Genomic DNA, 14972 nt, shown 5'->3' on the forward strand with positions numbered 1-14972 from the left:
TTTTTCCAAAATTGTCGCTCTTTTTTTGTTTATAGCGCCAAAAATAAAAACCACAGAGATGATCAAATACCACCAAAAGAAAGCTCTATTTGTGGGAAAAAAAGGACGTCAATGTTGTTTGGGTACATCGTCAGTTAAAGTGACGCAGTGCCGTATCGCAAAAAGTGCTCTGGTCATTGAGCAGCCAAATCTTCCGGGGTTGAAGTGGTTAAATTAGTTTATGGCCCATAAAAGATAATGACCTGAAAAAGAAACCTACATAGTGCAGGGCTCCTAAAAATAGATGTTTGTTGGAAAAGTATATATACACACACATACATAAATATATATATATTTATATTATATATACACACACACTGTAAATTTATTCCTATAAGCTCTTAGCCACATCACTATCTATGATACAAAATATCCAGTGGGCCCATTTCAGGTGGTTAATATGCAGAGCAGATCCTGTTTAATTTCACTAATGTACTTAAACAAGATATTTGTTTTCCTCATCTGTCCTTCGTTGTAATCTGGCACAGCATAAAACAGCTGCTTATCTCTGAAAGGCATAGGATTTCATTAGTGCACCTTCTCCATGTACCTGTGTCATTATCGCTCCTGGTTGTCACCTGCAGGGCAGGTGGAGGCTTCACCCCTGCACCAATGCACTCCAGTAGGCAAAACAGTGTGTACCAATCATTGCTAGAATGGATATTGGCAGCATTTGTCTTTAACAGTTCATGAAGGCCGAAAGCAACTTGGCGGCTTACTCGGGAAAGGACACTTGGCTTCATCATTAGCAGAATGCGGAGGGAAAGAAGAACCTGTGGAAAGAAGCAGAATGTGTGTAAAATTTGTAAAGACATTTGGTACTTTTTTTTTTTTTTTTAAGAACATTTGAGTAAATGTCACCGTTACAAAATATACAAAGACAAGCTAGATGCAGAATCTCATACACAGCATACATCATCAGGCCTGCATAAACATGGTATACCACGTTCTGGCATGGGGTGGACCATCAGGACTAACAAAGCGAATTCAACAACCAGATACATGAAATTAAATTTAAATGCAGAGTAAAGTATTATTTCACAGCAGACGTGTGCATACTAAGCAGGTTTGCTGAAAACATTTCATCTGGTCGCAGTTTCTATGGTCCACTGGGCACTCAGTTTCGACTCATTTGTGTAAAGGGCCTTAGTACTCCCTGAGGTCTCATGTATAACGCTGACCTGAGTAACTTGTTTTGTGCATATGATCAATCTGAACCTAATTGTATCTGAGCACCAAAAACTGAAAACACTATTTGTTTTAAATATTCAGAGCAAACTTACCTATGCATCCATGTCTCTATGTTTTATTTTATTTAGAAATCACTTTGAAAAACACCCTTCTAGCAGCGGGCTACTTGAGTAAGAGCAGATGATTAATGTAGCATTTACTTCCTGGCATCCATCTGCCCTTGGCCCAGGCACACAGGCAGGAGGATGCGTTTAGCTGAAAAAACCCTCCTCCCTTGCTCCAGATGAAAAAAAAAATGCCCATGAAGACTCCTGGCATTTATGACAATTTTGGTCTAGGCCAGAAACCAGAAGCCAACTGAAGAAATGTGAAAAAAGTTTAAAACCAGTAAATATAAAGGGCTGAGCAACTTAGTCCATAGGGGACAGGCTGGAAGTTCAAGGGTTAAGTGGTAACCGGTAATGTAATGGTTAAAGTAGGCTGGTAGGCTAGGCGGCTGCTGTCCTCAGAGAGCTGGCTCTGTGATGGATGAGAGAGGGGTAGAGAAGGAAGCGCCACCTGAGTGTAGTATTAACCCTCTGATCCTGTGGTGGTGACGCTGCAGGGATGCTGGGCTGCAGAAGGTGGATTACGAGCCGGGAGCTCCTTCTGTGGCTATCAAGAAGAGACTAGGGGCCGGCGTGGAGCGTGCGTGACGTCACAGGTTGTCCGTCCACTTCCGGGTGCGGTATCCAGGGGAGGGATCGTCCAGGGAGGAGGGCTTGCAGGGAGGTTGAGAGAAGGCTACGCGCTCGGAGCCACTGCTCCGTCAATTGGCCACGAGACCTATCGAAGGAGCAGTGGCTCCGAACGCATAGCCTTCTCTCAACCTTCCTGCAACCACTACTCCCTGGACGATCCCTCCCCTGGATACCGAACCCGGAAGCAGACGGACGACCTGTGACGTCATGTGCGCTCCACGCCGGCCCCTAGTCTCTTACTGATGGCCACAGAAGGAGCTCCCGGCTGGTAATCCACCTTCTGCAGCCCAGCATCCCTGCAGTGTCACCACCACAGGATCAGAGGGAACACCGAGGACCACATACCTATACAGATGAGCCTTTTATATGTTTTTATCCTGTAAGTGTGTTTTTACCTGGTGTCATTAAACATCATTTGTTAATACTACACTCAGGTGGTGCTTCCTTCCCTACCCCTCTATCTATTTACTAATGCTAGCAACAGAAGAATTAAAAATAGTTAATGTTGATTCAAACAGAGTTTAGTTCTGCTTTAAATAAAAAAGAATCTCTGGTATTATACTCCGGTTAAAATTCATGCCATTTTCCCCACAACTTCTCAGACTTACTTTAGAGGTTGTAACTCCACAGGTTCATTCTCACACATTTTCTGGAACTGTGAGACGGTCACATATATATGGAAGCAATTAGAAAAATTTGCTTCCAAAATTTCAGATAGTAGCATAAACCTCACTCTCCACAATTGTTTCCTATTTTCCCCTATCATTGCACTCACCACCCATAATATGAGACTGATCCACACAATATGCGTAGCAATACATTGGTTGATAGCATTCCATTGGAAATCCCCATCATCCCCCCCCCCCCCCCCCCCAACACAATTGAAAACCACAATTAATAATACTAATTTTATGGAAAAAAAAATCCACACACTACAGAACACCAATCATTTTTATAATAAAAAAATGGGACCCATGAATGACATTACTAGTAATCTATGTCCGAAGAACATTACAAGATATGTAAGATATGTAGATTATATTTTGCTCTCTCTTATGTGTAAACTACCTGTATTGTACTTTCTTTTTTGATAAATGACAAAGCTTTTTGTACCACCTTTTGGACCAAATAAAAATAGTTTGTAAAAAAATAAAAAATAAAAAAAGAATCTCAAGGAGTTGCTACAGGAAAATTACTACATCATGATTATGTCAGACATTTTTCTCCTACATTAAGCATTATGCATTAAACTATACAGTGCAGTTATGGGGATCAAACGCCCTTTCACAACATACTTGTATACAAATGCCGTACTAATTTACATATTTCATACAGGTTATTCCATTCTGCTATGGCTGACAAACATCTCTGCTCCTTATGCTATATTACTCAACATTTTTAGAATATGGCACTTTAGGTCTGTAAAGACAAATGATAAAAGTGGCAGTGTAATAAGATACCTGTGCACTGATGTCGTCACGCCTTAAAAGTCGAATAGCAAGTCGTAGCAGTCCAACCACAGCACGTTCGACAAGGAAGCAGAACTCCACTGCATGAGCGCAAAGATGGTAAAAGTGATCGCGCACAACTTGCCACACACAGCCAACGCGGTCTCTTTATAGCGGGAAAAAAAAAACCCCCCAAAACATAGGAAGCATGTCAGTAAACATATAGATTAAAACAGCATGTCTGTAAAGGCACAAGTATTGTTATATCCTTCCAACTAAAATACATTAGCCCACATCATGTGGCTATCACATATATGTTCAAGTGAAGATCTGCTGTGTCTTCAACGTTCTCAATCTAGAACTTGCCTGCATGATTTACAAAAAAAAAAAAAAAAAAAAAAAAAGACAGTGGGCAGTATTTGGAGGTAAGGAGTTTGGAGGGTATGACAGCAAGGGCAGTATTTGCAGGAGAGCAGTTCTGCAGGGTATGACAGCAAACAGCATGTGCAGGAGAGAAGTGTAGAAGATAGACAGCGAGCACCATGTGCAATAATAATAATGCAGAGTTTGACAGCTGACAGTGTGTGCAACAGTAGTGTAAAGGGCATACCAGAATGCAGTATGTGCAGGAGATGAGCACGGAGGGTACGACATGCTGAGTTATGCAGAGGAGAGAAGTGCGGAGGGTATGATGGGGGCAATATATGCAGAAGAGGTATGATAGGAGGAAGTATGAGCAGGAGGAGAGTGTGAAGAGTATGACAGGAGGAGGTATGTGCAAGAATGGAGTAGGAGGGCATTAATAGAAGAACAGTTTATCTTTGACTCAAATGTTGGTTATTGATCTTTCCACTATTGGTCATAGCCATACAGGTAAAAGGACAGGGTTAGGGAAGTGCCCCCCCCCATGCATAATGCATTTAGGCCACCGTTAACAAAACTGACTAAAAAAAGTAGCAGCATAAGAGCCAAGCTCTTCGCACAGCAGGTTTTACAGAGTGTGAACATGGGGCAAAATGAGTGACCAGGAAAAGGCCAGCTAAAATTAAAGCAGGTTATTCTGGGACAGTGAAAGTGTTGGAGAATGTTTCTCCAGTACTGCGGTACATATAACTGCGGTTTATACATGATACATTTAACCTAGTTTTGACAGGTACCCCACTCCCACTTCTGCTCAGATCCTAGGCAATTTGAGCAGAAGTTCTCTTAATACCGAGAATACTGAGGGGCCAATCACAAAGCGCAGCTCAGTGGGCAGCCGTCTGTGAAGCCACACAGCCAGCTGCCCACAGTTACGATGCCTTCGCCAGGAACCTGAAGGCTAGTGATGAACTAGCCCAGGTGAGGACAGTGCTGGAGATAAGTGTGTTTTTATTAAAAAGTCAGCAGCTACACAGGATTTGTAGCTGCTGACTTAAAAAAACATTTCCACAAGAGAAAATAATAGGTTAAGAAACTGGCCACTCATTTTCTGTGGACCCAAAGTGGGATATCCCTGCCAGTGGAGGTAAGATAAGAAGGTAAACTCTGGTAATAAATTGGAAGAACACACTTGCCAGAGTTTGTTATTTTGTTGAATATGCACATATTTCTGTCTGCTCAACAGTCTACTAGTCTTCTGACAGACTACATCAAGGAAAGCCTATTACTGGAACAAATTCTATGAACCAGGTATGTGACTACCATCAGAGCCTCCCCAAGAAGCCATGCCATCAGAATGTTCTGAAGAGTCACGAACTCATTAACTAACCATTAATAATCTTAGCCTTAACACAGAAAAGTAAAATATGGAAAAGGCTGGTATGCAAAGCCACTGTTCTTTTTGTAAGCTGTACTAGCAACATGGCTGCTATACTTATTCTGGTGGCAATCAACCATGTCTATTTAGAAAATTGTTAGAGAGCTATATTTGCATCTTATGTATAAATTTGTTAGCAGTAAGGCTGTTTGGACATTGAGTAACAATGCCAGGGGTTTTAGTGCCAACACTGACACCAGAGGTACAGGATCTTTATGTAGATTTAAATGTAGAAAACTACAATAGACTTCACAGACAAGAAGAACACACAACAACCCTCATTCCAAAAAAGCTGGAACATTGCGTAAAATCTACAAAAAAACAGAATTAAATGATCTGCAAAACCTTATAACTCATTTTATTCACAATAGAAAATATATTGAGTGTTTAAACTGAGAAAATTTATCATTTAAAAAGAAAAAAATTGAGATTGCCGAAAACACCACATTTCAAAAAAGTTGGGACAGGGCAACAAAAAGCTGGCAAAGTGGTACTAACAAGGAAGAGCTGGAAGAACATTTTGCAACAGGTCAGCAACATGATAGGGTATCAAAAGAGTATCTTAGATTGACAGTGTTTCAGAAGTAAAGATGTGCAGAGGTTTGGGTTATTAATATTATTCTTAAATTCCCCCCTCTAATGGCCTGCACACACAATGCGAAAATCGGACGAAAAATACTGCTTTCGTCGCGATCATCAGATTGTTAGTACAGAGCTTTCGGGGGGCGATCACGACAGTTCATCCAATATTATGTGATCAGACAAGCAAGAAAATTTTCCTTGTACGATACCAGATCGTACGATTTTCGTTTAGTCAGTAGTTGTCGTCCGAAAATACAATACAAATACACTACAACACACGACATAACTTCCGATTATTTTTTCTGTCGCACGAGAATTTTCCTGACTTTAGTAACCTATTCAATTTCTACTTGCGACTAGTAAGCAAAAAAAAAAAGTCGGATGATCTGTTGTCCAATTTTCAGGTCGTATGCATGGGGCATAAGTGTATACACTCCTGAGGGTCGCTTATTAAGGTAAACCTTGATTTATCCAGCTCTGAATTTGTGTGATATTCTGCAGGAGCAGTCATAACCCATCTTACCTGGTTAAGCAGTTTGTACACAATACATTTATAAAACGTTGATGTGTGACTATTTGGCACTTGATAGGAGATTTTTTTTTCTTCCCCAGAGCTCTCTTTTTCCTGGTTATCAACCAGTGTCCCACTCGGTGAATACTCTTTGTATTATATGTTGATGTTTAACAGTTGCACTGCACTATTTTGTACCATGTGTAACCAACATTTGAAATCCTGTGTTTTGTGAATTATGCTCGACTGAGGTTGTAAGCCATTCTTTAGGTCTCCTTATTTGCTGTATGACATTGTGTGCATTGTAATCTAAAAAAACGTTATTTTCAATAAAGACTAACAAAAAATTGGGCAAAGGTTCAAAAATCCGTGAAAACCTGCATCAAAAGACTGTGGAACAATTTCAGGATAAAGTTCCGCAAAATAAAATTGAAAAAACTTTAAATATATCATCATCTACATTACACAATATCATCAAAAGATTCTAAGTATCTGGAGCAGCCTTTTTCAACCAGGGTGACGAGGTACCCTCTGGTGCCTTCAGGCTTCTTCAGGGAAGCCTTGGCAAAATGCCTAGAAATTGCCCAAAAACGGTATACTTGCCAGGTGGATCAAGCCTGCCTTTTAGTTATACAAAGCTACAGGTTTTCATTGTGCATAATTACAACCTTTTAGCCATCGTCAGCCTAACAACCAATGATGCCAGTGGATGACAAAGTCGGGTGCCTGCACGCATCCTTGTTTGCCCCTTCCCTTATACATCAGCACTGGGGTCACATTAGCTGGGTGAGGGAGGGAAACTGGCCGAGAAGAGAAACAGTTAAATACTAGTCAATTCAAGTGTGCAACAGTGTATTTGCTTTGGAAGAATAAATCCCCTTTAATGTTGGGTGTCCTGTGTGTGTGCACGTTGCTGCATTATGTAACGCTATTAGTTTAGTTTTTTTACATTTTAGAATGGAGTGCATGCATATTGTGCAGAATTTTAAAGAGTGCCATGGCTGAAAAAAGTTAAGAAACACGATTTGGAAAAGTCTCTGTGCACAAGGGACAAGGCCAAAATGCAATATTAGATGCTTGTAATCTTCAGGCCCTCAAACAGCATTGCATTAAAGGATAAGTTCACCTTTTAAAAAAATTAAAAATAAACGTAAATTTTTTCCAGGTAAAAGCACGTGCATGTATTGTTTTTTTCTCTAAGGAGTCTGCAGAGCATTGCACACACAATCAGCAGATCCCAGGTGCAATCTCAGGCTCTTGCAGACTCTCTGCATAGCTGTCTGCTCATACCTTGTATGGACACACAGTTACCTTAGAGCAGGCAGATCAATTATCGACAAGCTGTCAGCCACAATGTCTGATGGTACTTAAAGGCATTCATTCACAAGAAACTGAATGAATGATATGGTCATGCTACGAAGAAGCCCTATCTGAATGAGATCTAGAAACTGCACCGTCTTCTCTGGGCCAAAGCTCATTAAAATGGTCCATTGCAAAGTGGAAAACTGTTCTTTTGGTCAGACTAATTAAAATTTGACATTTCTCTTGATAACCATTGGTCTTCTGGACTACAGAGGAGAGGGATCTTCCAGCTTATCAACTCTCAGTTCAAAAGCCTGTATCTTTGATGGTATGGAGATGCATTAGTGTATATGGATAGGGAAGCTTGCACATGTGGAAAGACACCATCAATTCTAAAAGCTATACCCAGGTTTTAGAGCAGCATATGCTTCCATCCAGACGATGTCTTTTTCAGGGAAGGCCTTGAATATTTCAGCAGGACAATGCTAAACCACATACTACATATATGAAAACAGCATGGCTTCATAGTCGAAGTGTCCAGGTACTTAACTGGCCTGCCTGCAGTCCAGACCTTTCTCCAATTGCAAATATTTAGTGCATCTTAAAATGAAAAATACAACAAAGAACCAGGACTTTTGAGCAGTCAGAATCCTATATCAGGCAAAAATGGGACAACATTCCTCTCCCAAAACTTCAGCAACTGGTCTTCTCAGTTCCCAGATGTTTACAAAGTGTTGTTAAAAGGAGAGGGTACGCTGCACTGTGGTAAACCTGGCCCTGTCCCCATATGTTGCTACCATCAGATTCAAAATGGTACTATTTCTCAGTTTATTTTCTATTGTGAATAAAACATGGGTTTATGTGATTTTTTTTAAAATAATTGCATTCTTTATTTTGTAGATTTTACACAATGTCAACTTTTTTGGAATGCAGATTGTACTACAGCCCTGCAAACAAACATAGCCCTGCCCAAACCATGATTTTTCATAACACCTGTTTTCAAGAACTATTCTCAGCAACATCTCTAAGCAAAAGGCAGCATCTTCTTCATCATATGTTTCTTCATCTGGCGTCACAGATATCAAAGCCTAAATAAAAAGAAACACATCCCATAGGAATACAGTAGACACAGGCAGTTATGCACACTCTACATCACAAAACAGTTTCATTCTGTTTCTTGAGAAAGACTTTTGTGTTCTCAGTTTCATAGATAAACTGCCCAAAGACAGGGAAGGAGCGAACATATTCACATCTTTGATCATCCTTGCACGTGAATATGAGCAAGCTTCTCAAAACCTAACCAAACATACCTTTCAAGTTTACAATTGTGACATAATAAAATATCAAGTAGACTTTAACCACTTGCCGACCTCCCACAGTGCATTTACTGCAGGCAGCCGGCACAGGCAGGCTGGATCACATACATGCACATCATCCAGCCTGTTCTGGGTTAGGGGTGCCTCGCGACCACTGTCTGTGGTTGCGGATCCCAGTACCAGGCTGCTGTCGGTGATCATGTCATCGCTATGCAATCAAATGATCACAATGTCAAAAATGTAATGAATTAATTTAATTGATAACAGCTGTGATTCCTATAACAATGCTGTGATTGGCCCATGGCTATCACATTGTACCAGGGCCATTCACAGCATCTGTACCATGTCATAGCTGTGGGCCAATCACAGCTGTTATGAATGTAACTCATTCATGACAGTTCAAAAGACTGCTGTTACAGTGATTACTGTACAAGTGTAAAGAAAAAAAAAAATCCCTGTTCACCCCCTTCTCCCGAGTAGAATGCTAAAAAAAAAAAAAGAAAATAACTAGATTTTTTTTTTCTCTACATACGGTCACCAATCAGTATCCTTGATCAGGAGAAAGTACATGAATTTATCTTTTTAACTCATCGGTAAGAGAAACCTGGGGAGCCTAGGGGTTACTTTTGGTAACATAAGGATCATAGTAAAGTATAGTGAAAATTGGTATTGTTTATTGATATAAAGCAGATCTAAAAATAAATCACAGTACTGCTGTCTAAGTTACAGCTGTACATGATTATCTCATGAGCACTGCAGAGGTGCATTGGTTGATAAACATCAGACAAGGACAAACAGAAAAACATGACAACATACATCCAAATAATAAAACTAAGCGGCTGGACGCCATGTGGCAATACGCAGATATGTCATGCGAAAGTTGTCGCCCTTAGAGGATCCTCTAATATAAACTTCCATATAGGAAAAAATGGCATATGAACTGCATATAGCCCCTGGGGAAAGGGGGAAGGCAGCCGACAGGTAATCCTGTCAATGTGTGGATGAGAGGGCTGGTGATCAGTCTACTGCCACTGGAAGTGAAGGCGTACACATAGTAATAAAAAATATATATAGTGTAGCGCTGTGTGTGTAAATGGTAAAGGGTATAAAAACAGTGGGTTAGGCTCAAGCCATCTCTTAATGGCCAGCAAATAGACAGAAAATACTTCAAAATTAAATAAAAGTGACTCAATACAATCAAAAGTGCACTATATGTTATAAAATGACATGTAAATTATAATAATTACAACAAACCAGTGATTAATGGTGAACAAGAACAAATTATATATAGATAAAAGTTCAGCCAAAAGAGTCCATAAATATTAGAAAATGTGTTCCTGATAAAAATCAAAAACCACCACCGAAAGGTCTCTGAGGGTCAACTGGTGAAAACAACGATGGAAAGCTTCTGGTAGATGAAAAGGTAGAGCACCAAAATGAAATGAGACGTCTAAATATAAGACAGGACCATCACCAGAGTATCTGAGGAGGCTTACCGGAAGCAGGGGACTTGAAAAGACATACGTCTTACAAGTCTCAGAAAGCTTAATGAGCCGCCAGGGCTGGCAAGATGGATCATCGGGTGTCCACAACTTCAAATGGGGGGGAAAGGAAAATCCTTGCACAGCCGGCAAATCAGCAGCACCTCCTCTTTCGCAGAGAGGAGGTGCTGCTGATTTGCCGGCTGTGCAAGGATTTTCCTTTCCCCCCCATTTGAAGTTGTGGACACCCGATGATCCATCTTGCCAGCCCTGGCGGCTCATTAAGCTTTCTGAGACTTGTAAGACGTATGTCTTTTCAAGTCCCCTGCTTCCGGTAAGCCTCCTCAGATACTCTGGTGATGGTCCTGTCTTATATTTAGACGTCTCATTTCATTTTGGTGCTCTACCTTTTCATCTACCAGAAGCTTTCCATCGTTGTTTTCACCAGTTGACCCTCAGAGACGTTTCAGTGGTGGTTTGTGATTTTTATCAGGAACACATTTTCTAATATTTATGGACTCTTTTGGCTGAACTTTTATCTATATATAATTTGTTCTTGTTCACCATTAATCACTGGTTTGTTGTAATTATTATAATTTACATGTCATTTTATAACATATAGTGCACTTTTGATTGTATTGAGTCACTTTTATTTAATTTTGAAGTATTTTCTGTCAATTTGCTGGCCATTAAGAGATGGCTCGAGCCTAACCCACTGTTTTTATACCCTTTACCATTTACACACACAGCGCTACACTATATATATTTTTTGTTAATTTACTTCTACCTGTGTCTTAGAGGTGTGTTAGCTGCTTATTGTGTAACCATCTTTATAACACCATCGGAGCAGCGCTGTACTTATTCCCTATCGATTCCAGTACACATAGTAATCATTGGCAGAGATGTAAATGGGTCATTAGTTCAGGTAAACAATGGTGACAAGCAACAATAGCATATCAACATGGGTAGCACAAATGCTGAGCAAATCTGAATGCAGGTAGTCTTGCACTGGTCAGAAAGTTAGAACTCTCCGTCCTTTGCTTCCTATAAGCTGTGTATTACAGATGGAAATCAATATTCCTGGGAAAGTAAATAACCCACAGCAGTGCTGAAAATGAATAGACTGAGGAGGCAGCCAACAACGCAATAGCTGATGGTATACAGTACAGCTGTTGCGGTAGTCCCTCTATACAATGTATCTGCAGCTGAGGTAGGTCTGCTGACAAGTAATGTGCAATTTCCAAATAGATGGAAGTGCATAGAGCATCAGCAGAGGGACCCTCATTAAAATAACCTGGGTGAAGACGTGTGACTCCGCAGCTCCGTCTCACCGCCGCTCATAAGCACCGCTAAGGGAGAGAATCCGACCCGTCCACAGCTCAAAATGTCACAGAGGAGCCGGGCATCTTCACAACCACAGCGGACCGATCGCACAAGACAGGGGCAGCTGGAATATTTTTTCCCCGGGACCGCGAGGCTTTAAAGATGGCGCCGACTGCAAAGGCTCAGAAAGCATCCAAGGCCTCACAGAGCGCTGTTGCACGTCCTAATCAGCCGGCCTGCTCACCCATACCATCACCAGGGTCGGTAAGTGAATCGCCCCCCCCCGACCTCCCCAGGCGCTCCTTCATCCCCTGATGGCGATCCCGAAGTTCCAGACCCCCTGGATGAGGCAGACATTAGGCGCCATATTTGGTCTCTGCCCACAAAAGCTGACCTGGAGCGCTTCGCTGACAGGGTAGAGAAGGCCCTCAAAGAGGACACTGCACAGCTTAAAGCTGATGCAGAGGTTTGAGGAAGCACTCCCAGTCATCTCTATGCTGCAGAACAAGTGTACCACTCAGAGCAAGCAGATTGAGGGTCTGCTCTGTCAGTTGGATGACATGGAGAATCGCAGTCGCAGGGCCAACATCAGAATCCGGGGGCTACCTGAAGCAACTGGTGCCAGGGACATTATTCCCACCCTGGAAGGGATCTTTAGGGAAATCTTAGAATTGCCTGCCAAAGCTACAATAGAAATTGATCGCGCCCACAGGGCCCTAAAACCCCCCTCTCAAGATGTCAATAACCCAAGAGACATTATCTGCAAACTGCATAGATACACTCTCAAAGACCGCATAATGCAGAAAATGCGTGGTAAGCCCTATTTTGACTTTGATGGCGCACATTTGGCCTTTTACCAGGACATCTCCAGACGCACTTTAATGCAGAGCAGATCTCTCCGCCCCCTCCTGGTAGCCATCCAAGACGCAGGCCTGCAATACAGATGGGGCTTTCCCTTCTTTCTACAAAATTACAAAGGAAAATAAGACTAACTCTCCGTACAAAGGATGATTTGCCGAACTTTCTTTCCTCCCTGGACTTGGATCCGGTAGACTTCCCCAACTGGAGAGGAATACCTGACTTTTCTGTCGCCAAGCTCCCACCGCCCCAACCATGGCAATCCGCCAAACGCCGGAACCGCAGACGGCACCCATCCGACTCCTCGGCTGACTCTACCTCTGCTAGAGACTAGTGGAGTAATCCTCTAGGATGGAGAGATTTCATCTTGTGATTGTTAATCTCGGGATGGCAGGAAAGGATGTTGACCCATATACACCATTGCTGCCCTAATCATATATAAGAAACTTAATTGTCCCCTTGTCCCCTAAATTTTCCCAGTCAGGGGTAACATTCTCGATCCCCACCTACACCGCATACTGTTAGATGTGGTGGGCGGGGCTGAGGACCCCTTTGCCCTTCTCTTTTGTTGGCCGCATATCCCCTCATAGGACACCCTTCTTTGATTTAGGGTATTGATCCACATTTGGATCTTGAGCCAGGGTTCAGGACCCCCCCCCTCCTTTTTGGGGGACGGAGTCCCTAATGTGGCGAGTAGTTATTTCTCAAGTTTTGATGGCCTTCGCCATGCTGTTTCGTTTGTTATGTTTTCCATTTTTGTCTTATATGTTTTTCTTTTCTTCCCTTTTTTCACTTCCCTCTACCCTCCCCTTCATTTACAGGAGCGATGTACCACTCTGTCGTCCACATCGAGTGTGCCACCAACCTGAACTTCTTGTCCACCTCTGTCTCCTCCTATGGCTACGTTACAGGTAAGCTCATATAATGTCAGAAGGCTTTGCTCACTACATAAACGCAGTAAACTCTGGAGAGAGTTAAAAAGCTTAAAAACGCAGGTGGTCTTCCTTCAGGAGACTCATTTCACACCCCAGTCGCTTCCTAAATTATCCACATACCTTTTCAACCAGTGGTTTATCAGCACCTCCCCGACGTCAAAATCTAAGGGGACAGCTATCGCAATACATAAAACTTGTCCCTTTCAACACCTAGAAAATAAAATAGATCCTCAGGGCAGATTTGTTTTCTTGAAAGGTAGCATTGCAGGGCAGAAGTTTGCGACACTATACGCCCCCAACACTGACCAACTCACCTTCATAGACTCTACTCTGACACTTCTAGCAGACTTCAGGGAAGGCCTCCTGATTCTCGGAGGAGACTTCAACATAAGCCCAGACCCCTTGCTGGACACGTCCCACGCGAGATCCCCACATTCTTATGCGTTCCTCAAACACTTCCGCAAGACCCTCCAATCTCATCTATTAATAGATTGCTGGCGGGTACTACACCCTTCAGACCGTGATTATAGTTATTACTCTAAAATACATGACGTTTATACTCGCATCAACCATCTATATGTAGACTGTCACGCTCTGGAATTCCTTCAAACATCGTCTATCGGGAACATCTCTATCTCGGACCACACCCCGGTCTCTGCAGCCTTTGCCCCGTCTTCGGGCGGGCACAGGACCTGGACGTGGAGAATGAACGGCAATCTGCTAGACGATGAAGTGGTAGTGAAAACGGTCTCGGACACTTTAACTCATTACTTCAGAGAGAACTTATCCGACGACATAAGTAAAGGGATAATATGGGAGGCCCATAAGGCTGTGGCTCGAGGAGAATTAATCTCCCAAGGGACAAGACTTAAGAAAGAACGCCAAGCTGATTTCATAAGAGTACACACAGCTTTACAAAAAGTTGAACTGCAACATAAAGCGAATAGGAGCCCCGAAGCGTTAAAAAAAAAAACTTACGGAATTATGGGAACTGTTCCTTCGCCTTTTAGATAGACAAACTAGGAAACAATTCCGTTACATGTCCCACAAATTCTACGAACAGGGGAAAAAATGTGGACGGATGTTGGCGTGGGCACTCAGGAAGAGACAAGCACAGACATACGTGCAACAATTGCGTTCTACCTCTGGACAGCTGACGGTGCAGTCTTCTAAGATTGCCTCAGGGTTCAGAGACTATTATGCTACACTTTATAATTTGGATTCCGTGCTTCCTTCTTCCGCGTGTGATGCTAGACAACATGCGATACGGAAGTACCTTTCCTTAGCTGGCTTTCCTTCATTTACTGACGACCAAATTTTAGCTTTAGAACTCCCAATCACGATAGCCGAAATAGAGGCGACGGTGGAATCCCTGCCCAACAGAAAGAGCCCTGGCCCAGATGGGTTCACTAAGGAATATTATAAACCCCCCCAATTAGCAATTCCTA

The 14972-nt window shown here is 42.2% G+C and overlaps 1 protein-coding gene across 8 annotated transcripts in view; it reads right to left on the reverse strand.

Moving 5' to 3' along the window:
- The window catches only part of GBF1 (golgi brefeldin A resistant guanine nucleotide exchange factor 1), a 385214-nt gene that overhangs the window by 72848 nt on the left and 297394 nt on the right, over positions 1-14972 (reverse strand). For all 8 annotated transcript variants that reach the window (XM_073596625.1, XM_073596624.1, XM_073596623.1 and 5 more), the window contains 3 exons: positions 8605-8699; positions 3431-3584; positions 590-812 (listed from right to left, as the gene is read on the reverse strand). In XM_073596625.1, the coding sequence (XP_073452726.1) occupies positions 590-812; positions 3431-3584; positions 8605-8699 (472 nt within the window). The remainder of the gene's footprint in view (positions 1-589; positions 813-3430; positions 3585-8604; positions 8700-14972) is intronic.

The sequence above is a fragment of the Aquarana catesbeiana genome, linkage group LG08 (assembly GCF_042186555.1).
Source record: "Aquarana catesbeiana isolate 2022-GZ linkage group LG08, ASM4218655v1, whole genome shotgun sequence".
Classification (NCBI taxonomy): domain Eukaryota; kingdom Metazoa; phylum Chordata; class Amphibia; order Anura; family Ranidae; genus Aquarana; species Aquarana catesbeiana.